Source organism: Aspergillus sclerotioniger, assembly GCF_003184525.1.
Source record: "Aspergillus sclerotioniger CBS 115572 chromosome Unknown BO94scaffold_25, whole genome shotgun sequence".
NCBI lineage: Eukaryota > Fungi > Ascomycota > Eurotiomycetes > Eurotiales > Aspergillaceae > Aspergillus > Aspergillus sclerotioniger.
Window position 1 is genome coordinate 420,949 of NW_020291015.1, and position 21,730 is coordinate 442,678.

General features: G+C 47.2%; 7 protein-coding genes across 7 annotated transcripts; 4 read left to right on the plus strand and 3 right to left on the minus strand.

Annotated features, from left to right (window-relative positions):
- Positions 1 to 5,456: 5,456 nt before the first annotated feature.
- On the minus strand, positions 5,457 to 7,059 carry BO94DRAFT_537911 (NAD(P)-dependent alcohol dehydrogenase). Its single transcript, XM_025612379.1, has one exon. It carries the CDS (start codon positions 6,785 to 6,787, stop codon positions 5,633 to 5,635), a length of 1,155 nt encoding a protein of 384 aa, XP_025464639.1. The 5' UTR covers positions 6,788 to 7,059; the 3' UTR covers positions 5,457 to 5,632.
- Positions 7,060 to 7,101: 42 nt separating this feature from the next.
- BO94DRAFT_187227 (indoleamine 2,3-dioxygenase family protein) lies at positions 7,102 to 9,164 on the minus strand. The gene is made up of 5 exons (XM_025606020.1): positions 8,467 to 9,164; positions 8,106 to 8,412; positions 7,892 to 8,050; positions 7,535 to 7,837; positions 7,102 to 7,479 (listed from the first exon to the last, which is right to left on the minus strand). The coding sequence occupies exons 1-5, from the start codon at positions 8,955 to 8,957 to the stop codon at positions 7,264 to 7,266; spliced, it is 1,476 nt and encodes a 491-aa protein (XP_025464640.1). The 5' UTR covers positions 8,958 to 9,164; the 3' UTR covers positions 7,102 to 7,263.
- A 772-nt stretch (positions 9,165 to 9,936) lies between these two features.
- BO94DRAFT_537916 (protein PET117) lies at positions 9,937 to 10,616 on the minus strand. Its single transcript, XM_025612380.1, has 2 exons — positions 10,454 to 10,616; positions 9,937 to 10,390 (listed from the first exon to the last, which is right to left on the minus strand). Exons 1-2 carry the CDS (start codon positions 10,547 to 10,549, stop codon positions 10,217 to 10,219), a joined length of 270 nt encoding a protein of 89 aa, XP_025464641.1. The 5' UTR covers positions 10,550 to 10,616; the 3' UTR covers positions 9,937 to 10,216.
- A 166-nt stretch (positions 10,617 to 10,782) lies between these two features.
- On the plus strand, positions 10,783 to 11,750 carry BO94DRAFT_626709 (uncharacterized protein). The gene is made up of 6 exons (XM_025617372.1): positions 10,783 to 10,842; positions 10,899 to 10,937; positions 10,994 to 11,027; positions 11,095 to 11,103; positions 11,157 to 11,257; positions 11,347 to 11,750. The coding sequence occupies exons 1-6, from the start codon at positions 10,840 to 10,842 to the stop codon at positions 11,518 to 11,520; spliced, it is 360 nt and encodes a 119-aa protein (XP_025464642.1). The 5' UTR covers positions 10,783 to 10,839; the 3' UTR covers positions 11,521 to 11,750.
- A 185-nt stretch (positions 11,751 to 11,935) lies between these two features.
- On the plus strand, positions 11,936 to 13,632 carry BO94DRAFT_568101 (triglyceride lipase). The gene is made up of 9 exons (XM_025614662.1): positions 11,936 to 12,201; positions 12,274 to 12,514; positions 12,572 to 12,575; positions 12,641 to 12,773; positions 12,821 to 12,859; positions 12,908 to 13,037; positions 13,091 to 13,327; positions 13,402 to 13,436; positions 13,511 to 13,632. Exons 1-9 carry the CDS (start codon positions 11,988 to 11,990, stop codon positions 13,534 to 13,536), a joined length of 1,059 nt encoding a protein of 352 aa, XP_025464643.1. The 5' UTR covers positions 11,936 to 11,987; the 3' UTR covers positions 13,537 to 13,632.
- A 682-nt stretch (positions 13,633 to 14,314) lies between these two features.
- Positions 14,315 to 16,396, plus strand: BO94DRAFT_472340 (arrestin (or S-antigen), N-terminal domain protein; the record flags this gene model as incomplete). Its single annotated transcript, XM_025608423.1, has 5 exons — positions 14,315 to 14,527; positions 14,629 to 14,742; positions 14,801 to 15,013; positions 15,086 to 15,658; positions 15,707 to 16,396. 5 exons carry the CDS (start codon positions 14,315 to 14,317, stop codon positions 16,394 to 16,396), a joined length of 1,803 nt encoding a protein of 600 aa, XP_025464644.1.
- A 434-nt stretch (positions 16,397 to 16,830) lies between these two features.
- On the plus strand, positions 16,831 to 20,970 carry BO94DRAFT_626712 (uncharacterized protein). The gene is made up of 3 exons (XM_025617373.1): positions 16,831 to 17,472; positions 17,544 to 19,823; positions 19,880 to 20,970. The coding sequence occupies exons 1-3, from the start codon at positions 17,111 to 17,113 to the stop codon at positions 20,922 to 20,924; spliced, it is 3,687 nt and encodes a 1,228-aa protein (XP_025464645.1). The 5' UTR covers positions 16,831 to 17,110; the 3' UTR covers positions 20,925 to 20,970.
- The last annotated feature ends 760 nt before the right edge of the window (positions 20,971 to 21,730 follow it).

Consider the following 21,730-nt stretch of genomic DNA (forward strand, 5'->3'; position numbering starts at 1 on the left):
TATAAACTGAAGAAATATGAATTTTATATACAGAAAACAAAGTTCCTAAGACATTGAATATCCATGGAAAGAGTCTATACTGAGTAAGCTAAAGTATAAGTTATACAGGACTGGCCTTAACCCAAGAATCTGAAGAAACTGCAGCAGTTTATCAGATTAGTTAATTACTATTAATAATTTATGGACAAATATGTTATCTATATAATACCACTCTTCAAGCTTATAAAAAAGTTAAAGAAATACAGATAGAAAGAATCACAGCAGAACACATTTAAAGATATTAAACAGTGATTTACTATATTACTAGTACTTGTACAGCATGATCCGGAAAAGGAAACCATTATCAAGATCAATATATTGGACTATGCCGTTAAAATGCGTATGACGCAAGCAGGAGAAGACAGAAAACCAAGACTAATTGTATTTTATTCAAGAAAGTTGGTTCAAGCAGAACTTAACTACGACATCCACGACAAGAAATTGCTGGCTATAGTAATAGTATTCAAGTAATGGAGGGTCTATCTTGAAAAAGTAAAGCATACTATTATTATAAAAACAGATCATAAGAACTTGACTTACTTTATAATAATGAAAGAGTTGATCCGAAGACAGACAAGATAGGCTAAGATTCTGTTATAATATAACTTCAGAATCATACACTGCAAAGAAGTAGAGAATAGATATACAGATATATTGAACCACAGGTCAGACTATGAACTAGATAAAAAGGCTATCGAACCGGCCATTCTAAAGCAGAACACGGATAGGTTGATCAGCTATAATAAGACCAATCTTACAGCAATGTTGAAAATAGGTAGTAATCTAACTAAATAATTAGCTAATACTATAAAAGAAGATAAGATACTCCAGAAAATAAGTAAGGACTTACTGGACAAGATCACTATTAATAAAGATAGACTAGCCTACTTTTATAGCTTAATCTTTATACTAACCGTGATGAGAATAAAGATTATAGCTAAATACTATGATAAATCACTCAAGGGTTACTTAGGAGTGAAAAAGATTACTAAACTAATTATAAGGAATTACTACATTCTGAACCTCAGATAGAAAATACGTGATTATATTAGACAATGTGAGACATGTATTAAGAATAAGCCTGTAAGATATTACTCTTATGGATAGATACAAGTACAGGAGGCGTTATAATGATTATAGAAATAGATAATAATTAACTTTGTTAGTCTATTATCTGAATTAGAGAAATATGATGCTATTATAGTCATCATTAATCACCTTATTAAATATATTTATCTTATATTAAGTAAGATAATAATAATAATAATACAGATAGTAGAACTGTTTCTTGAAAATATTATTACACATTATAAGATACTAAAGTATATTATATTAGATTAAGATAAATTATTTATTTTAAAGTTCTGGAGATTATTTATAGATCTTATAAGAATTAAAGAATAAATAATAACAGCTTACCACCTGCAGATGAATGGGTAAATGGAAAGGATTAATCAGATAATTAAACAATATCTGAGATATTACGTTAATTATTAGCAAGATTATTAGATAAATCTGTTATTAATAGTACAGTTTTTATATAATAATGCTAATTACTTAATTATTAGAGTCTTACTGTTTTATATGAATTATGATTATCATCCCAGATTCTTAGAAATGTTACTAAAGAAGTAACTAGTTACTGATATAGCTGAGAATATTGTCACATTTATAAAAAACATGTATATACAGTTATCCTGAGATATTGAGTTTATAAATTTATAAAGTAAGATTTATTATAATTATTAATACAGAAAGAAACCTGACTTAAAAAGAAGGGAGAAAGTGTTTCTACTTTACAGAAATATTAAGATAAAATAATTAAGCCAGAAGCTTGACCATCACAAGCTAGGACCATTTATTATTAAAGATAAGAAGAGGCCGGTTAATTATAAATTAAGGCTACTGAAATTAATGAGTAAGATCCATCCAGTATTTTATATCTTATTATTAAAACCCGTACCAAAGAACACTAGAATCGCAGAAAATGTGGATATCAATAACAATATAAAAAAGAATATAAAGTTAAAAGAATCCTAGACTATAAAAAGATTAATAGTAGATCATAATATCTGGTGAAATAGAAAGAATATAATATCTCAGAAAATATGTGGAAATCTATTGAGAATTTGACAGGTTATTACTAGCTTGTAAAGTAATACTATTAATAAACAGGTTGAAGTTCGCCTAGAAAGAAGGAGAACTAATTAACTAAGTCAGGCTAGAATTGTCTGACACAGCGGTAAGTTAAGCAGCATTATGCTTGTCAGCCAGGCACTCCAGCTCCCAGAGATCCTCAGCGCTTGGAGGATCCACCTTATCCAACTGTTCCAACATATTCGAGTCATGATCTAATATCTGCTCGCCATGATCTTTTAGAAACTGTTGTTACTTGAACAAACAAGCCACTTTGGCAGCAATACAGGCCTGTTTAGTAAGAGCTTCAGCAAGTTTATTTTATATATCTGATTGATTATATTTTAACTTATTTTACTCCCTATCACTGTAAAATCATTTTTCACATTTCTGACTGTGATAAGTGCAGGCAACATAATTTCGACTCTTTAAATTCATGATGCAAGAAATATTCTTTAGAAAATAATGCTCGCAGGAATTCTTAGTAATGAAACTGCTCTTATAAATCTTGTTGGACTGGTGAATGTGCTCCTTCACCCGATCACGATTAACGTAATGACAAGACATGATGACCCATCATGAGAAAAGAAAAAACTGAGAAAACTCAACTGATACGCAGGAGGGATACGCATCTTTATGTCTCTTGAGGATAAGAAACCTCGAAGGAGGGGGAGTGATGTTACAGACCCCTGCTAGCCAGGTCACTAGCGGAGCAGACTCGTTAGGCAGAAAGCGACAACAAGGCAGGACTCGGACAACCAGCAACTCTTATCGAGTAGAATCCTGGTCTGAGTAATGTCTGAAGTAGCGTTGTGTCACGTGACCATCTACCATCAAGGGTATACGGAAGATATACTGGGATCCAGGAATGTGATTAGATTAATCCTTAATCTACCCTGAATAGTATACGATATGGTATATGAAGGATAGGATATAAGGACACTTTTTCATATACTTAGCTAGTTCTGTTCTTCGTGCTTAATAACACTATCTTTAAGTAACCATATGTTTTGATAAAGCTTAGTAACAATACTTGTCTGTACTTACTTACGGATAGCTGCACGGCACTATCTGGCCTTACTTCTCTTCTCTTGTTCAGGACCAGTCACCTCTAGATAGTCATCATTCTGACTTGCCTTGATTCAGTTCGAAGGTACGTATTGGAACGGAAGCTAAGCTAACAGGAACAGGGAGAAGCGATCCTAGGGTTTGACAATATGGTTACTTAAAGATAGTGTTATTAAGCATGAAGAACAGAACTGGCTAAGTATATAAAAGAGTGTCCTTATATATCTGTTCTTTGTATACCAAGTTGTATACCTTCCTGTATACCATATACCATATACCATATACCTGTTTGTATACTATTTCATATACCCATGGTCACGTGATGCGTAGCTGTCCCGGGTGTCGGTTACTCAGATCGGGATTCTACTCAATAAGAGTTGCTGCCCGTCCGGACGTTGCCTTCTGCCTGACGAGTCCGCCTTACTAGTAGCTTTAACTAGCAGGGGTCCGTAACAAAAGTCTATTCTAATGTTATACTGGAAATAAGCTATAAATAAGTAAATTAAAAAGATTAAGATTATAAAAATATATAATATTATAAGAAAGTCCCTGAGTACCTATATAATTTTAAGAAAGTAAGTCTTCAATTTGAAAATTAATATTAAAGACTATATTATATAATTTTATACTAGATATATAGTCTGTAATAACTACTAGATATTTAATAGAGATTCTAATAAATCTTTTATTTTAGTTATTAATAAAATTATTATTAAAATATTCTTTATAATTATAGTTTTGAAAGACCTAGTTTAGTAGTAATATAATTTTATTTTTATATATTTATATATTGAAATTAAAGATAGAAATATATATAAAATAACCAACAGGCTATTATAAAAATAATATTAATAATATTTATAAATTCAATCAGACTTTATATGGCTTTTAGTAAGCTATCTTTCTATAATATAATACTTTTAATAGCAAGCTTTAAGAAATAAGATTTATTATATTATAAGAAGACCTCTGTATCTACTAAAAGAGTAATATCTTTCTTATTATTTATATTAATAATTTTATTATTGCTGGCCTAACTCAACAAGATCTTAATAATATTGAAGCCTATTTTTATAAAGTATTCAGTCTTGAAAAATTAGATAAGTTGAAGATCTTCCTTGACTACTACATAAAATATAGTTATAATAAAAATATAATATTATTATTCTAGTTTATTTATATAAAAGAATCCTTGATTATTACAGACTTATAGAACTTGTTAGTTGTTATCTACTTAATAAAGATATTCTATATGAAGATTGACTATTAGAAGATAATAACTGAGGGGGTTGATATTGGGAAATATCAGAATCTAATAAAATACTTTAACTAGCTTATTATAAAAATAAGATCTGATATATAATACTTTATATTTAAATTATAAAGATATCTAATTTTACTGATTATAACTTATTGTAAGACTTTAAAATTTATTTATTAATATTTAAATAGAATACGCAATAACAGGATTATTTTAATATTAAATTATAATATTAATATAAAAATCTATATTAATACTGTTTATATTAATTATAAAGATAGTAAATTAATTAAAGAATATATTATTTTCTTTATCAGAAGTCCAGTTACTTGATTATTAAAAAAATAATTTATTTTAATATCATTATTTACTGTTACCAAATTCTGTGTGTATAATTCTACTGTTAAAAATATTTTATATATTAAAAAATTAACAGTAATATTCAGTCTTAAAATTTCTGATAATAGTAAGATCCTGATTTACAGTGATACTATTAACTTATTATTTTTAATTATAACTGTTACAGTCAGTTAATTAGATAGCTTAATTATTAATATCTTTTTATAATAAATTTAATTAAATAAGAAGAGATTAAGATACTTTATATTCTAGAAAAGAAGAACTTTGTGAATAGCTTTATTAAAATACTTAATTTAAAGACATTCTTTATATTTAAATATCTGTTAAATATAAAATCCTGCTTAATAACAAAATTATTATATGCTTGATACTCCGCTCTGCTATAATCTATCTGATATTAATATTTTATTATCTAATTAAATAAAAAGTCTAGCTTTATATATATTATTTTTAGCATCCCTGCTCGCTTAGAAGACTGTACATAGACAGCTAGTTAGTTAGTAAGTAAGCGCGTCACGTGTCTTATCATGTTAGCCACTATATTATTATTCTTTTCATCCCGCGTAGACAGAAGCCTCCTAGCTAGTCATACCAATATCACTCGTTTTCTTCGGCTTCATGTCCTAACAGTTACTAATCAGAAAGGTTTGGAAGATGGATCTTGTGTCTAGTAGTATTATCGTGCGGTGGTTCTTCTGCTAACCTCTGTCTTCTACGTGCATGCAATGTTCTATCTCCGCCATCTCTACAACTACACAGATCTATACACTACAACCGACTCTCTCCCCTCTTCCTCTCCCTCTCCCCTTCCTTCTTATTCTCCAACACATACCGAAACCTCGCCCTTCCAGCCTCCATATCCCTCAACGCCCCATTGACCTCCTCCATCGGCCGTCTCTCCACCCACGGCACGACGCCCTTCTCCGCCGCAACCCGCAACATCTCCCTGACATCGTCTCTCGAGCCCACATTGGACCCCGTCACCGTGACTCCCTTGCCAATCAACTCCCATGCCCTAATCCGGGGTAATGGCGTCTCCGGCGCTCCCACCAACACGAATGTGCCCTCGACCTTCAACAGCCTCAAATACTTCCCCAACGGCATATCATCCCCATCCACCGTACAGATCATCACATCTACCGTCCTCGCCCACCTCCTCTCCCATCCCTTTTCCTCCTCCGTCGCGAGGAATTCATCTGCCCCCATCTTCTCCGTCACATCCTGCTTCTTCCGTCCCGTCCGCGAAATCCCGATCACCCGATCACACCCCAACGCCTTGGCAAACAAGATCCCCAGATGTCCGAGCCCACCGATCCCCACCACCGCAACGGTTTTCCCCGGCCCGGCACCGTATTTCCGTAGCGGGGAGAAGACAGTCACACCCGCGCAAAGTAACGGCGCCGCCGCCGCAGAGGGAATCGCATCCGGGATCTTGAATACAAAGGAGGCAGGCCCGCGCCAGGTACGCGCGAATCCACCGTAGGTTTTCGGTCCGGTGCGGGATTTGTTGTTGCCCGATAGGTCTAGGTAGCGACTATTGTAGGTGGCGATCATGCGAGGACAGTAGTTCTCGCGTCCGGAGGTGCAGGCGATGCAGGTGGCTTGGAGGCAAGAGAGGGTTTGGGCGCCGATGCCCACTCGGTCGCCAAGTTGGAGGGGAGAGGAGGTTGTGTCTGTGCTGGGGGTTGTTGGGACGGCCGAGCCGATGCGGGTCACGATGCCGATGATCTCGTGGCCCACGACGCAAGGGTAGTCGGTTGGCCCCCAGCCAGAACGGAGGGTGTGGAGGTCAGTGCCGCAGATGCCGCAGTGGGTGATTTGCACTTCGATGTCGGTGGGCGTGAAGGGTTTCGGGGTGAAGGTGGTGAAGGTGAGTGGCGTGGTGGGGGAGTGGGAGACCCAGCCGTGGAATTGGTCGGGCATTTTGGGGTTCACTATATTAGCAGTGATGATGGAGAGAGAGACAAGGAGAAAAAGGTGTAGTGAGGAGGTCGAGGAGATTGGCGGGGAAGAAGAGGAAGTGCGGAGAAGCCAAAGGGAGAATTATAAGGAAAAGAGGAAATGCCGAGGTTCATCGATGGAAGGAAATGGGCCCGAAGGAGGAGTGGATCGACACCACGTGGGTTGCTGAATGATATTATATACCTAGATAGATAGTACATAGGTACTAGTACAATTAATTAATTTACCCGGAGAATTTATGTCTGTCATGTAGATTTGCTGCATGGAAAATAGACGTTCAATTTCTACTTCTTGCCTTATGGCGAATATGAAAAGGCGCACATCGTTTGCGGGATGTGGCAAATGGTATCATGACTATTACTCGGCTGCATCAACCACCACCACCACCACCACCTCCTCCTCCTCCTCCTCCTCCTCCTCCTCATCATCATCATCCCTCAAACTCCCCTCTCCTGACACCATTTCTCCACCTCTCGCGCCAACTTCTCCTTCTGGTCCCGCACCATCTCCATCATCGGCTCAACCTGCGTCTCATAAGCGTCGTAGCCCTTCTGGCCATCCGGTCCCTCGCCATTGCCCTTCTGGGGGGCCAGATATGTATCGTAGATCGAGATCATCAAGTTCATGACGGCGGACAACTGGTTCGGAAGCCACTGCACATCGTTAGTATCGGTTGCCACCCCTAATCTATCGAGGCCAAAGACATACCGTCACAATCGGACTTCCACCCGTGGCCGTCGGGTGCGGCGTGCGGCGGATGATGTACTCGCGGGCAAACAGCCAGTGGCGCCAGCGGAAACTCCGCACGTGGTTAAGGGTCTTCAGGAGGAGAATCGTGGTCTCGGTGTCTGCGAGCGCAAAGTTGCGCACCCCGACCTCTTCCGACTTGGAGTTGATGTGCGCGAGGAACTCACGGTGGGGAAGGGGTCGGTAGGCCCGGAATTCATGAAGCACCTTGGTGAGCGGGTTCGAGGGCATCGGGATCTGGCAGAGGTGGTCGAGCAGAGGGATCTGCGTATACTCGTTAGCTTGGGTTGCGTGAAGGAAAGGTATCAATTAACCTACCATGCTGTCGTTCGCGCCACTCTCGCCCCGGAAGAAAAGAGGCTTGTTGTCGAGCACTCCGTCGTAAACGACACCGTTGGGGAACATGGATTGGGAAGTGATTCCGAAAATAAAGACGCGGAACGAGAGATAGTCCTGGGGCTTGGAGTTGGCCCACATGTCTGCCATTGTTAGCTGACGCACAAGTAGGTCTGGGGTTATACATACCCTCCATGGCTGCTTCGATGACTTCCATCGACGACAGGATTTCTCGGAACCCATCATTGACCACTGACCGGGATCCGTTCTGCTCGACCGTATCGACAACCTTGACGGCTCCGCTGATCAGGCCGCTCGAGAACTTCACCATGTCCACATGGGTTAGGATGAACCCGGCTTCGGAGCTCTTGGGGTCGAGTCCGTTCTCAAAGGCCCGCACCAGCCGGAGGTTAGGGTAGACCAGGCCCTTGGACGGTTCCTCGAGGGTGTAGTTGAAGAGAGAGTAGGCAGCGGCATAGGACAAGAAAGGAGGAATGTCCAGACTATTATATGTTAGTTGTGACAAGGTGATGGCTGGGGGGGAAGCAAGAACATACAGTTGAGCACAGCGGTACATCGGACGAGCGACAGACTTGGGCAGCAGCTCTCGTCCCAGCCCATAGCCGCCCTCAGGGTTCTTGCACCAGTTCTCCCAGCAGGGCTCAAGGATATAGGCCGAAGCGAGGAAAGAGTAGTCCCGGAAGAGAGCGGCGATCATGTACAGGTCCGGAGCGCCCTCCGCCGTGACCTGCTTGTCGATCTCATCCGTCAAGTCCGGCAGCTCGGCAAGCACAGCAGGGCCCAGCTCGTACGTGGCAAGCAGACCTGGGGTGCCATCGAGCTTGAGGACCGACATCCGCTCAAGGAGGGACATCAAAGGCTGGAAGACATCGGGCAGTGAGGTAGGGGCAGTGAGGTAGGGAAGGAAGCCAGTCGAGGTGGTGATGGTGAAGGGGTCCAGGGACCGGGGCAGCGTAGAAGGGTCATCATGGATATGGGGGAAGCGATCCAGAGTGCTGTTGGGCAGGGGCACTCGAGAGGGAGACATGGTGTAGGAGGTGCACGACAAGTGGGCAAGTGGATGATGATGATGATGATGTGATGACGATGAGAGAAAAGGTAGACAGAGACAGAAAGTCAAAGAGGGAGGAAAGAAGGAAAAAAAAGAATTTCCCAGTGGGAGAGTTTATGGACTCGGGAGGACCTGGGAATGAGAGCCTGGAGAGAGGGATTTGGGCGGGAAAGCAAGCGATTCTTATAATACTCTCGAGGCCGGTATCAATTCCGGCCTCGAAGGCGCCATTACGAAAGAGGCAGGAAAACTGCGTGGAGACATCAGACTCAATCGTGATAACGCAGTACTACAGATGTTGGATCAGTTCAGATGATATATTGGGGTTCTGCGATGATTCTACATGGGAATAGCACCCCTTGCAGGCCGGTTTGTCCGTCCTATGCATGCCCATCGACTCTATACAAACTCTTGGCAAATGAGGGCACGCCAGAATCACGGGGACGCGCTATTCCCGATTTAGAAGGGTATCCCAGCGGCACTCTCTGCTCGTTCTCCGTTCTGGGGGCTGGGGGATGGTTAAAAGGCCGAATCCCAACAATATTAAGTCCCCGCTAGTGAAGAGGCTCATTTTTGCTCGGAAATTCATCCAATATACGGCCGTACTTGCCCTAAAGGCCCGTCATCTACCTCATGACCTGCTTTATACTTCACCAACCGCCAAGGCTTGATGTCTTTTGACCTGCCGCTGATTGGCCTACATCCCTGGTTCGGACCCGATTAAGCTTCCTTAGTTGCAGGAGGCCGGAATTGGGCCGGCCTCCGATGATAGCCGGCCTTCTTTTATGCCGGTCTGCTATCGCTCCTATCTCGGACCTCCGCCGTCCATCCGTTTCCCGTGCTGTGCTTGGCTGATAAGCACTGCTGTGGACAATAATGCGTGCCTAGGAGTGGCATGTGTCTTGCTCGAAGCAGTTCCAGAATGCTCTTTTGTACAAGTTGCATTAGTCTCTTCCTCCATTTTGTTCCCTTATTCCGTAGTAGCGCCGTTATTGTCCTTAGCTTGGCACTACGACTGGCTTGGATACATCAAACAAAGGCTGAAGTATACGGAGCTGGGTGTATAATATCTTGATCTCAGTTACTGTACATTTGGGCATATTCTACAAGCATATAGCCATCGCATCTCATGCGGACAAGTATACCTGCAGAGTCGTTATGAAGAACTTCGTCACAAGGGAAACGAGCATACCAGGTACAAGTCCATGATCTGCAAAGGCCGTAGTATATAGTCATCACGATTTTTGCCCTTGATGTGTTTGCCCTCCACTCGTTTCGTCAACACTGGGAGAGACCGTTTGTAACTTCCGATACTCCTCTTCCAGCGCCCTTTGCATCTCGAACTCGGCCTGTCGCTCCCTTCGGATGCGCTGTTTCTCCATATCCTGTTCGACTGCCTTGTGCATTCCCTGAATTCCCCGAATGAATTAACTACTGTAGTTTTGTTGACCAGAAAGATACCGCCGACATACCACTTTCTCTTGTTCTTGGGCCCAGTGCACAAAGCAGATGATCCCCGCCGTACCAAGGCCGGTCGCGGCCAGTGTCAATTTGGAAGCACGAGACATCTTATAAGAAAGCTTGTTGCAATTTTCGTTAGGAGACAACGAGCAATTGACGAGTCATCCAACCGACTGCGCGAGTGGCATCATGTCCAAATCTGCACCGGATCATCGGTGATTTATCAGCGATGGCGGTGTTTGGTGGCAGAACCGCCGACCGCCTAAGGGGTCATTCGTGGCGTCGGGGAGATCGAACGGCGCATCACAAGCTCCACGACTCCACCTATCTGGATACTGTTGCAGCTTCGACGCTCTTGCTTTAATAAGCGCCTATACCGAGAAAGCCTATCGCCAAAATGGTGAGGACGACATATCGCTCTACTGGGAATTCATCATACTGACTTTGTTCCGACAGTCCGCTCAGAACTCCGCAGGCATTCAGACCCTCCTCGATGTAGGTCTCATCGGACTGGACTGAGCGGGGTATAGTGTTGACTATCTATATGCTAGGCCGAGAGAGAGGCTCAGAAGATTGTCCAGCAAGGTTAGTTGCTCTTTTCCTGCATTACTCTCCAATCATCAATCAGTTGCTAACGTGTCGCATCATCCAGCCAGAGAATGTATGTCATCAGGCACCCGATACCCACAGCACCCAGGCTAACGCCCTGTGTAGACCGCACGAAGCGCATAAGGGAGGCGAAGTCCGAGGCGCAGAAGGAGATTGAGGAGTACAGAAAGCAAAAGGAAGAGGAGTTCAAGAAGTTCGAGGCTGAGGTACGGCATGACGTTCTAATCTGCGGGGTTGGACTCGGCAAGAGTGGTAATCAGGTGGGGTTACGGGCTAATAATACCGCTTTATCTAGCACTCGAGTGGATACAAGAAGGCTGAGGAGGATGCGAACAAGGAGGCTGAGGTGAAGCTTCAGGAGATCAAGGACGCTGGCAACGAGAAGGGTGCCAAGGTCACTGAGGGTCTCATTCATGCCCTGGTGGATGTGAAGCCTGAGGCGTCGGAGAAGATCGTGATCAAGGCATAGAAGATATGACAGTCGTCATTGCGGAAGCATGAGGGGTTTTTGTTTGTGTCATTTGCTTTCAGCCTGTGAATAAATATAGTTCGGATCCCGCTGTTTGAGCATTACATAAATTTCCATGTCAAGTCCTGTCCAAGGCTGGCACTGAGCCACACTGGAGGTTGCCTGGAATTCTCAGTGTCCATATAAGAACGATAAGGCCGATGATGGTCAGTATGTAAAGAGCTTACTTCAACCGGTCTCAGTATGCAATATGCAGAATACATAAATTCAACTCTTCGAAAGCAGAACAGCACTCAGCACTCTTTCAGCGTGGCTATTGCGTTGCAAGCTATGGTGCCATGAGATTGTGGCCTAAGGCATACTTCTGGACCAAACAACCGTTGCGTCATCAGGAACACCCGGCACGCGGCCGCTTCGTGTATAAAATTCTCTCGTCTACATTCCAGACCTGGTGAGATAAAAATAAAATGAGATATGCTGTCGCCGGCTTCCACGGCGCAAGGTGCATCAAGGTTAGATTCCAATTTCTGTCTGTCGGCTATTCAGCCCAGCGGTTTCTTCATTCTTCTACGCCTAAGCACCATCCAGAAGAGCACGACGCCCCCGATGCTCTTGATCCGCGCCTGGAAGACCTGGGTAAGGTTATTAGAGATGAATACGCGATAGTTAGGGAACAATACGGTGAGTGTCAGCTCATTTTGGCGCAACGTCAGCTACGACCCTCGTTGTGCTAACTGGCCTATCGTTGGGCAGATACCCCGAAACACCCTGTTGTTCTCGCACATGGACTTCTTGGATTTGATGAACTGCGTTTGGCTGGGCCTTATCTTCCGGGGGTTCAGTACTGGCGTGGGATCAAAGAAGCTTTATCGATGAAAGGGGTTCGAGTGATCACGGCAACAGTGCCTCCCTCCGCATCCATCGAATTGCGTGCCGAAGAATTAGCGAAGGATATCGCCATTGGCGCACGCGGGGAGCATGTTAATATTATCGCGTAAGTATCTTTCCTGGACCCTATGATATGTTTTGGTCTGACATGGGATAGTCATAGCATGGTAAGCGTCACATCTACTGCCTTGCAGAGGCTGTCATTTACACTGGCTTTAGGGGTAAGATCTAGAAGAAGTCGATTGGCTCCCTGGCAACTGTTAATCGGTGTTCAAGCGGGCTTGATTCTCGATATATGATCACACATTTGAAGCCGAATGATTTCAAGGTCAAATCGTTGACCACAATTGCAACCCCACACAGAGGTATGCGATATCACCGGCATCGGAAAACACTCACTCAACCGTTCTAGGCTCTGCTGTTGCAGATTACGTCCTCAAGCAGATAGGTGGTGGGTTTGCCCCGCCCTCTTACCAAAAAGGTCTAATATAATCTGCAGATGACCGTCTTACACAGCTAAACTATGCGCTCGATCGGCTAAAAGTAGAAACCGGCGCATTCGCCCAGTTGACGCCCGACTATATGACAAAATCTTTCAACCCCACGACGCCAGACATTGAAGATGTCCGGTAGGTCCTTGTCGGCAGATGTTCCTGTCCGTAGTAAGGCTGAGTCTGTGCAGATACTTCTCCTACGGGGCGGCAATGCAGCCAAGCTTCTGGTCCGTCTTCCGTCTGTCCCACCGTCTCTTGGAACAAGTCGAAGGGTACAATGATGGGCTAGTCAGCGTTGCCAGCAGCAAGTGGGGAGGCGACCAGGGTTACAAGGGAACCCTTGAAGGCGTAAGCCACTTGGACTTGATCAACTGGAGCAACCGACTGAAGTGGTTGGCTGGTAAAATCACGGGAAACAGACCAAGGTCGGCCAATGGCCTTACACCACTGTATTGTTGATGCGAGCACCCCCACTGACATTGGCCCAATTGTCCCATAGGTTCAACGCCATTGCGTTCTACCTTGATATTGCAGGTAAGGCGCGAGGTCTCGGCGCAGCATCGGTTGATTAAGCCCGGCTAATAATTCGGACGCACGTCTCGTTCTAGACATGCTCGCTAAGGAAGGACTCTGAGGACGGCGGGGCGCAGTCATATTGGAAATCTTGGTGCCTAGAGGCGTGCTTGTAGTGTGGAAAGTGGACGACACCCAATGATTGAAAGAGGTCCAGTTCCATGGTCAGTCGATGCCACTGTCAATAGTACTAGATAGCATGTAGTCCTGCCTAGCGCCCGCCAGCCCGCCCGTGACGTGGCGGTGCAACGGCTTTCAGTTGTTCTCCGGGTGGCTTAGCTTCGCCAACCCCGGGTCCCGACGCGAATCGGTGGCCAGCAAAACCGCGCAACGGCCAAAGACAAGCCAGCCCTGCGAGAGGATCACCATCCAGTCTGTGTGCCCGTCGGAGGATGTCATCGACTCATCGAGCCAGCCCACCGTATGATTAAATCCCGGGCCACGAAGGAACTCCCCCCCCCCACCACACCGTTTGGCCGGTCAGCGCATCCAGCTTCCAGAAGATAAAATTCTTAGAAATCGTCCATGCTGAAGGCCTGAATAAAAGGTTCCGAACGCGCCGGGAGCTCCTCCTGGACGGGTGCCCCACGCGCTGCCCTTTTCGTCCCCTGGCTTCAACGTCATTTTCCACTTTCCAGCCTGTAGTCCTGCCCACCTCTCCGTCCTCGTTTTCTTCTCCAGCGTCCCCACCGTGGGCTGGTTTATATTACCATTCCTCTGTTCCTCCGATTCCCCTCAGTAGTAAACTGTTCCATATTTCTCCGGGAGCACCGCCGATCCAGTGCACGCCTACCGGTCAGGCCAGCCTCACCCGCAATCGGGCTTACAGGGTGGTCGCCATGTCTGTAACCATCCACCTGGACCGGCCACACAAGCATTTCACCAATCTCGACTTCCTGACGGGAAATGTGGTGCTACAATTGCCGTCGGAAGCTGCAATCGGAGGCATCCAAGTAAAACTAGAAGGAGAAAGTCGGACGCGCCTGGCAGGTCCGCGATATCCACATTCTGAACAGTCGGATAAGAAACGTACCGAGATTGAGGTTCACAAGGTGCGAATTCCGAGGCAGTTCCTCCGGGCCTTCTCTTCTATCGCTATCCGATGTGGTATATGATGGGGTTTGCTGCAAGCAATGCTGACCATCCTGTATAGATCCTGTATAAGGTTGTCACCGTTTTCCCCACAGCTGCAGTATTCAATTCGGACACACCGGACAAGGCGTATACTTTTGCCAGAGGGACCTACGAGTATCCCTTTCAGTTTAAAGTATGTACCATTCTTCTATTCCCGTCCCGTGGCGGGCAAAGCTAACATTGCCTGCCAGTTTCCGTTCAATAATGCTTGCAGCTCGCACAATAGCATGCTCACGAACCTGAACATCACGGGGCTGAGGGTAGAAATGGCCAAAGACACCACTCGCCACGTGAAGAAGACGCTCCCTCCCTCGCTAAGCGGCTTCCCGGGAATGGCAGATATCCGGTATTATGTGAAAGCGACTGTAATCCGTCCGCAATTCTACAAAGAGAACATCCGAGCGGTAGGATGATGTCTTGTCCCGTGGAAAGCGATAGCTGTCAGGATAATGTCAGTGCTGATTATTGGCTTCTAGATCACCAACCTCAACTTCCTCCCCATCGAGCCGCCCAGGACGGGCAATCCGAGTGAAGAGACATATGCAAGGCGACAGCACCAATTTATAAACTCCCCCAATGTATCCAGAACGAGAAGCCTTTTCCAGAAGATGTCCAGCAATTCGCTTCGAGACGCCGCTGGTAGTTCCCCCCGCGTATCCGCCGACCTACGGCTACCCAACCCGTCGATTCTTACATGCAATGAGCCTGTACCAATGCGAGTCCTCGTTAAGAAGCTGTCGGAGTCCTATGAGACCATTTTTCTGCAGATGATCCAGGTCGAGCTCATTGCTTATACCAATATTCTCGCCCATGACTTGAGACGAACCGAAAGTGGAACCTGGGTCCTTCTAAGTCGGAGTAACATGAGCATACCTCTAGGAAGAGGCGGAGATCCCGCGGATACTGAGTACACAATCGACGCTGATATGTGGAATCGCGTACCCTTACCCAGCACGGTAGCGCCGTCGTTCGAGACCTGCAACGTCTCGCGAACCTACGAGCTCGAGGTCCGGGTGGGCCTGACTCATGGAAGTGTTGGGAATATGAAGGTAGGTTTTCATCTGCACATTGTTGGACGCTTTGCTCACTGCAACCAGCCTCAACTTATCATTCTTCCGCTACGGATGCCCGTGAAGGTCTACTCCGGCATCGCTCCTCCGAAAGCACTCCTGGAGGCCATGGCAGCCAACGGGCAGCATAAACCGACCGTTGCCACTTCCGACCTCGACGGGCCGATGGATAACAGCATACGCCCTCCAATGCCTCCTCGACCTCCTAGGCCTCCTAGGCCTTCCGGCGCAGATGAAGAAGACTACGACGATGCACCTCCCAGCTACGAAGATGCGATGGCTGAAACTCTTAGTCCTGTGGATGGGCCCCGTCGAGAGTATAACCCACCAGATGCCTCCTCTTCCGATAGATCTGTTGAACCTGGGGCTGATCCGAGATCTCCAGTTGGAAAGGAACCTGAGGCGACCACGCTTTACGGCAATCAGGAAGCGATTTCCTCCTCAGAAACACTCGATATGCTCCCCGAAACTCCGCCAGAATCTCGGTCCGGGTCACCCCCGACCTCTCCAGTTGCTCGTCAACAAAGTGTGCTCAAGATCCACAAGGCTCTTCCCCTGGAGGACAGTCCTCCAGAATATCAGTCAATTGCAGGTGTCAAGTCCCAAACGCCTCAGAACCAGGTCAATCGTACGTCGTCCCAACCAGGGATTCGGCCCATGAATCTCGGAGTCCCCAACAGGAAACCGGTTCCCCGGAGTCCAAGCAGGGAGTCCTAGATCCATACCGGCAGCTTTACAAGTTGCTCTTGATGCATCATATATAATAGCGATGATTGACCTTACCGTTTGCAATTTGAAGGCCCAGATTTGCTAGTATTATCGCACACATTGTGCTGGAGTTAATGGGGGGGAAGGGCCTTCAGTGAAAGTTCAGACTATACTCTAATCTTCGATACCACATGACGCGTGTTTATAATGTGCAGGCGATCCGGGTTGTTTCGTTGCTCGAGGTCCAAATTATATTTAATAAAATGGTGAATAAGAATAGGATAACACAGTCAATACGGAGTGCTTCGTACACAAGCCATAGTAATAGGTGCCTTAGGTGTTAACCCCCAACGGGGCTTAGCGGCGATCGATCCAACCAGCGCTGCTGCTGGTCGCCAGTCACGTCTTTCTTCCCGTCACTTTTCTACTTCCTCTGCTCCGCGCTTTCCAGTCGTCCAGTTTTATGATGATTGCTGCTATTCTAGCGTTCAAGACGATCATGTTGTGACCTTGCATTCGGCTGCAACTCTTTTGTGCTACTTTTTAAACTCTTGCACCTAATTCCAACGCGATAAGTCGACAAGCACCTCGTTTTGAAAGGCACGACGCGGCGGTTTCTTGCATGGCTTTTTATCAATATTTCGCACCATCGTACTAATTCCAATGAGCTGCTGCTAGTTTATTGGCCCAAAACAGGAGCAGTACTTCTCCAAGCATTCCACCATGCGTCTCCATCTTATCATCCAGCGGCACGGCCTGCCCGTCACGCGCATTCTCTGGACAACGTCACCGCCGTCTGCTTTCGGCCACAATGCGCCCAGTGCTTCGTCCATGCTTCCAGCCGCATCATCTGCCCTGGCTTCGACCCGTGTACCTAATGCGCTGTATTCTAGTGGCAGTTACACTATCGCACAGCTGCTGGAGGATGTCAATGAGGTTGTTCCGCTTGAGACGGAGCCAGCTTTGTTTGACAGTGAATGCAGTGGACAGTGGGGCCTGGAGGACTATGTGGTTGAAGTTGGTGGCTCAGAATGTTTACATTTCATGGAAGTCGAAGGACTGCTGCGGGATGGTGATGAAGTCTTGTAAGGACCGTTACCGGGACCACTTTCTTTCTCTTGCTATTAGACTTAACTAATGGGCTTCTCCTCGACAGAATACGTGCCCTCCAGATGTCAGACCTTCGAGTCAGACGGCTTTCCGGTCGCCATCAGATATCCTCTGACGGCAAGCATCTTATCGATGGTGTCCCTTTTGGAAAGCCGTTTTTGAAAAGACCTACAGCGTCACGGCCCGCGATCACGATCCCTCCAAGGAAGAGACGACGTACTACCGCTTCAGGTTGGGATTATGGATCACGTTACGAAGAGGATGACACTGAGTGGGCGCCGACCAACCAACTCGGCTTCACCAAAGAGCTTTCCGTTCTCAAGTCAGATGATCAGCCGCAGCCGCAGAAGGGGAGGCATGATGAATACGTGGATGCGTGTCATGATGACTATGAGGATTACCACGAACCTGAAGAAGAGGGAGACGGCACGGTGATCCGACATGCTGTTGATGAAGCACCTAATGACCAAACCTCGGAGAGTGACTCAGACATGTCAAATAATGACGATGAAGACTTGGCGGAAGAACTAAAGGGGCTTGAGGAGGATTTGGAGGTCTCGTCCATGCCCGTGGCAGAAGACCTCGATGTGGAGCAAGCTGGCTATTCGCTGCGCTCCAAGCAAAGTGCTTTTCAAACAACACCAAGAAAGAGGCCTCTAGGTCTAGATGAAACTCGCCGGGATTCGAAAATGGTAACGTTTGAAGACCAGAAAATGGAGCCGTCCGTGTTAAACCCGAATGCTACTCCTATCAGCAAAGCAGGGTCAGCCCGGGAGGATCCCATTCCCTCTGTTCCGGATGCTAGCGATAGCAGCTCATCCGAGAGCGACTCAAGTGATTCTAGCGACTCTAGCATCTCTAGTGATTCCAGCAACTCCAGCGATTCATCATCGGATGAAGACTCGGATTCTGCGTCAGAAGTTTCGTCGTCCGATTCAGAAGATGACACAAGTTCCGATTCAGACGACATGTCCACGTCAGAGTCGGAGGACGAGCTTTCGGACTCGGATGCGGAACTGCACAGCAAGACCATTCCGCCCGGTGCGGGGTCTTTGAGGACCAAGAAAAGCAACCAGCGTAACAAGATGCGACGCCGGCTGGCAAAGCTCAAGGAACTTGGTGCTCTGCCCGCGCAGGCCGACTTTGCTGCTCTCCGTGAATGGGAGGAGACCAACGGGCGCTCATACTACGTTCCCGAACAAAAAGGCGATGCCAAAGAGCAAGAGCGCGCCGAATTTGAAGCGAAGCGACAGAAACTGCTTCGTGATCTGGAATCGGGAGGGATTGATGTCACTGTTGTGTCGCATGAAGACATGAACCTCCCGCAGAGTGCCGCTGAAATTGATCAAACTCAACCTGCTGCAAAAATGGCAGCAGATGATGGGAACCAAGCGAGTCCACCACCCAAACGGCGTACCCTCGATGTTGCCAGCTCCAGACGGATGCTTTTCGGCTCTCTGGGTGTGAGGACTCCACGTACCAAAGAGGACGAGGAGGCTACCCGGAAAAAGCTTGCAGGAAAGATCCACCCTGTTCAAGCTCAGAAGCCCTCGAAGGAAGACACGCCCAAGGAATCTGAAAGCGACTTGGACGAGAACTGGCAAAACAAGTTGATCCTCCGGGCCACCGAGTGTATCTACGATGACATTAAGCTGACGCCTCCACCTTTTCCCTTCGAACAGCGCTGGGACACTGAAGCCGGTGATATCATCAGACAACGCAAAGGTTGGGGCAAGAAAAGAAAACGGCGGCAGCAGCTCCAAGTCTACAATGGTGAAGAAGAAGAGTATGGAAATGGCGATTACAGCTATTCTACGGGCGATATACAACTGAACTACGACGACACCGAGCAACCGAATGGAGACATGGAAGAGATCGAGTATGCTGTGGAGCCGACTGCGGAGGAACAGCTTGAGGACACAGCAAATGATCTCCCCGCGCTGCCTAGTGATACGGCCTCTCTGCAGGGTATGGGTGCGGATGATTTAAAGAAGGGCATGGTGTTTGCCTTCCGGCAGCTGGAAATCTCCAAAGCTACGAGTTGGCAACCCACGGTATCTGGATATCGAGTAGCCAAGATCCACGACGTCTTCGAGGACGACATCGTGAAAATCCGGTTGGCCAAGCGCGACCGAAGACAGGCCCGGGATGACGAGGATTGGGATGAGGAAAACGACCAGCCTCAGTACAGTGGATTTGAAATGCCCGGGTTGGACGACGAGGAGGATGACGGCTTCCGGGAGTTGTCATTTGCCGATTTGATTGAGCCCAAGCTTCTCCGAGCTGCTGACGCTGCAGGTCTTGGGGATGTTGGGAAACCCAGCATGTCAGTACAGTAATTTCCTTTCACTCGTCTGGCGTTCATGCGCTCACCCGCCCAAGCTCCTGTGCAGCAGAGGAGTGCTCTCCGCCGAGCCCAAAACCGGCTCCGAACGAGGCTGCGGTCATGCGCGAGTACGATGACGGTCAGCCACCAGCGCGGGATACGGGAAAGGAACGGGCTGACCGGGATGCAAAGTTATTAAACCAGGAGATCGGTGATGCCGTGGAGGAACCTGCGATAAACTCCAGCCCCATCCAGTCACCGCAGTTTGTCGGATTTCAGTCTCCTGGCGCGGATTCGACCTCTGCATCGAAGGCTAGTCGCGAAGAGCAAGCCTCGGGGTCTGCCCTCCCTCTGTCAGGACAAGACACGGAGGATGACCGGAATGATCGACAGCCGGATGATGACCTGGAGATCAAAGACCCTCCCTCGGCATTGCACTCGACGCATCTCCCCGTTGACCCCGACGAAGGGAACGAGGCGGCACCCCTCTCGGACAACGAGCTGCAAATGATCAGTAGTCTGGTCAGTGCGATGTCCTCCAACTGCCTGATGGAGAAGTACTTTCCCCCGGCCGTCAAGGGGGAGGCAGCGACTCCGCCTACGAAGCAAGAGCCCGAAGATAGCCTAGCCAGGTCGCCATCGCAGTCCTCGACCTGTTCATTCGTGCCCAATCCGTTCTATGAGGTTGACAGGGCTGAGGAAGAACGGCAGCGACAACGGGCAGCTCGCAAAGGGCGACGCAACGGCAACCCGGACGGAGGAGACGGGACCATGGAGGGTTTTTCTCTGGCGAGGTCGGTGTCTCCTGTGGCGGGCCGAAGTCCCCGGGTGAAGAAGTCGCCGGTGGAGGAGCCGTCGTCGATCAGCGTTGTGCCGGAGAGCGTGCCGCGTTATTATGAGGAGCCCGGGCAGGCGCCTCCCAAGTCGCCAGCGTCGCAGGTGTCTTTCGTGGACCTAACCCTGTCGAGTCCGCCGCAGTCACCGGGCGGGAGTGATGAGGACTATGCACGATCGCACCAACTGCCGCGGGGGTCGGGATGGGTGCAGAAGAATGTTCCGCGGACACGACGGGTGACCAGACAGTCGATCGGACGACGATGAAGGGAAGACTGGTGGATGTGTATTTGCTTGTGTAAATAAGGACCCAATGAGGGAATGCATGAGGATGAAGTCACACTCTCACACTCTCATCCTGTCGTAATTGTCTTATACTAACTAATAATAGTATGTACGGTATCTTACACCGTACTACGTACTGTGTACTACTAGTGGCCCCACCCGGCGATGGAGGGCCCCACAATGCTGGGGAGTCTGACAAAACAGGGCTGCTGATTGGTGGAGGCCCACCGTTGCTGGCGACGTCATCAACATGCGTCTTCTTGACGGACTTGACCATGTCTACTACTAGATACTATACAAACCAGGATGGCCTTCCGTCGGATCTCTCGTCTGGAACCGTTGTACCCGTTGGACCCCCTCGCATTTTGTTATGTCATGGTCCGTTCAGGCCTGCCATGGAGACAGTATATAAGCTCCTACGGTGTACGCAGTGGCCTGCCTCATGGTTAGTCTGGGCACTCGGATAGTATGACCTGATTGCTGGCCAGAATCTCCTCATGCACCTACCCCTCCTCGCTGCCCGTCAGAGCTTCCTTCGTGCTCCAGCTCGCTGGTTCCGGTTCGCTGCTGGTTGCCCCTCTTCCTTGCTGTCATCGTCCTCCCGCATCGCCTACTGTCGTTGCGGCTGTCGGAATTCCTCATCCTGTCGCTGTCCCTGCTGTCCCCACTCCTTCTCGGCTGCATCCCGGTCTTTTACATCAAGACCTTGTCCTTCTTCCCTGATTCTATCTAAATTCTCCTCCTCCTCCTCTTCCTGTTGTTCCTCTACGCAACTTCCTTCTCCGACC

Coding starts and splice junctions, on each gene's coding strand:
- BO94DRAFT_537916 (XM_025612380.1), bottom strand. CDS start 10,549: ATGTCTCGTGCTTCCAAATTGACACTGGCCGCGACCGGCCTTGGTACG. Junction 10,391..10,453: donor CCCAAGAACAAGAGAAAGTG/GTATGTCGGCGG, acceptor CGGGGAATTCAG/GGAATGCACAAGGCAGTCGA.
- BO94DRAFT_537911 (XM_025612379.1), bottom strand. CDS start 6,787: ATGCCCGACCAATTCCACGGCTGGGTCTCCCACTCCCCCACCACGCCA.
- BO94DRAFT_626709 (XM_025617372.1), top strand. Junction 10,938..10,993: donor GCATTCAGACCCTCCTCGAT/GTAGGTCTCATC, acceptor TCTATATGCTAG/GCCGAGAGAGAGGCTCAGAA. Junction 11,258..11,346: donor TCAAGAAGTTCGAGGCTGAG/GTACGGCATGAC, acceptor CGCTTTATCTAG/CACTCGAGTGGATACAAGAA.
- BO94DRAFT_626712 (XM_025617373.1), top strand. CDS start 17,111: ATGCGTCTCCATCTTATCATCCAGCGGCACGGCCTGCCCGTCACGCGC. Junction 17,473..17,543: donor CGGGATGGTGATGAAGTCTT/GTAAGGACCGTT, acceptor TCTCCTCGACAG/AATACGTGCCCTCCAGATGT. Junction 19,824..19,879: donor GATGTTGGGAAACCCAGCAT/GTCAGTACAGTA, acceptor CACCCGCCCAAG/CTCCTGTGCAGCAGAGGAGT.
- BO94DRAFT_568101 (XM_025614662.1), top strand. CDS start 11,988: ATGAGATATGCTGTCGCCGGCTTCCACGGCGCAAGGTGCATCAAGGTT. Junction 12,774..12,820: donor AATTGCAACCCCACACAGAG/GTATGCGATATC, acceptor CAACCGTTCTAG/GCTCTGCTGTTGCAGATTAC. Junction 12,860..12,907: donor CGTCCTCAAGCAGATAGGTG/GTGGGTTTGCCC, acceptor TATAATCTGCAG/ATGACCGTCTTACACAGCTA.
- BO94DRAFT_187227 (XM_025606020.1), bottom strand. CDS start 8,957: ATGTCTCCCTCTCGAGTGCCCCTGCCCAACAGCACTCTGGATCGCTTC. Junction 8,413..8,466: donor ATGTACCGCTGTGCTCAACT/GTATGTTCTTGC, acceptor AACATATAATAG/TCTGGACATTCCTCCTTTCT. Junction 8,051..8,105: donor TGGAAGTCATCGAAGCAGCC/ATGGAGGGTATG, acceptor ACAATGGCAGAC/ATGTGGGCCAACTCCAAGCC.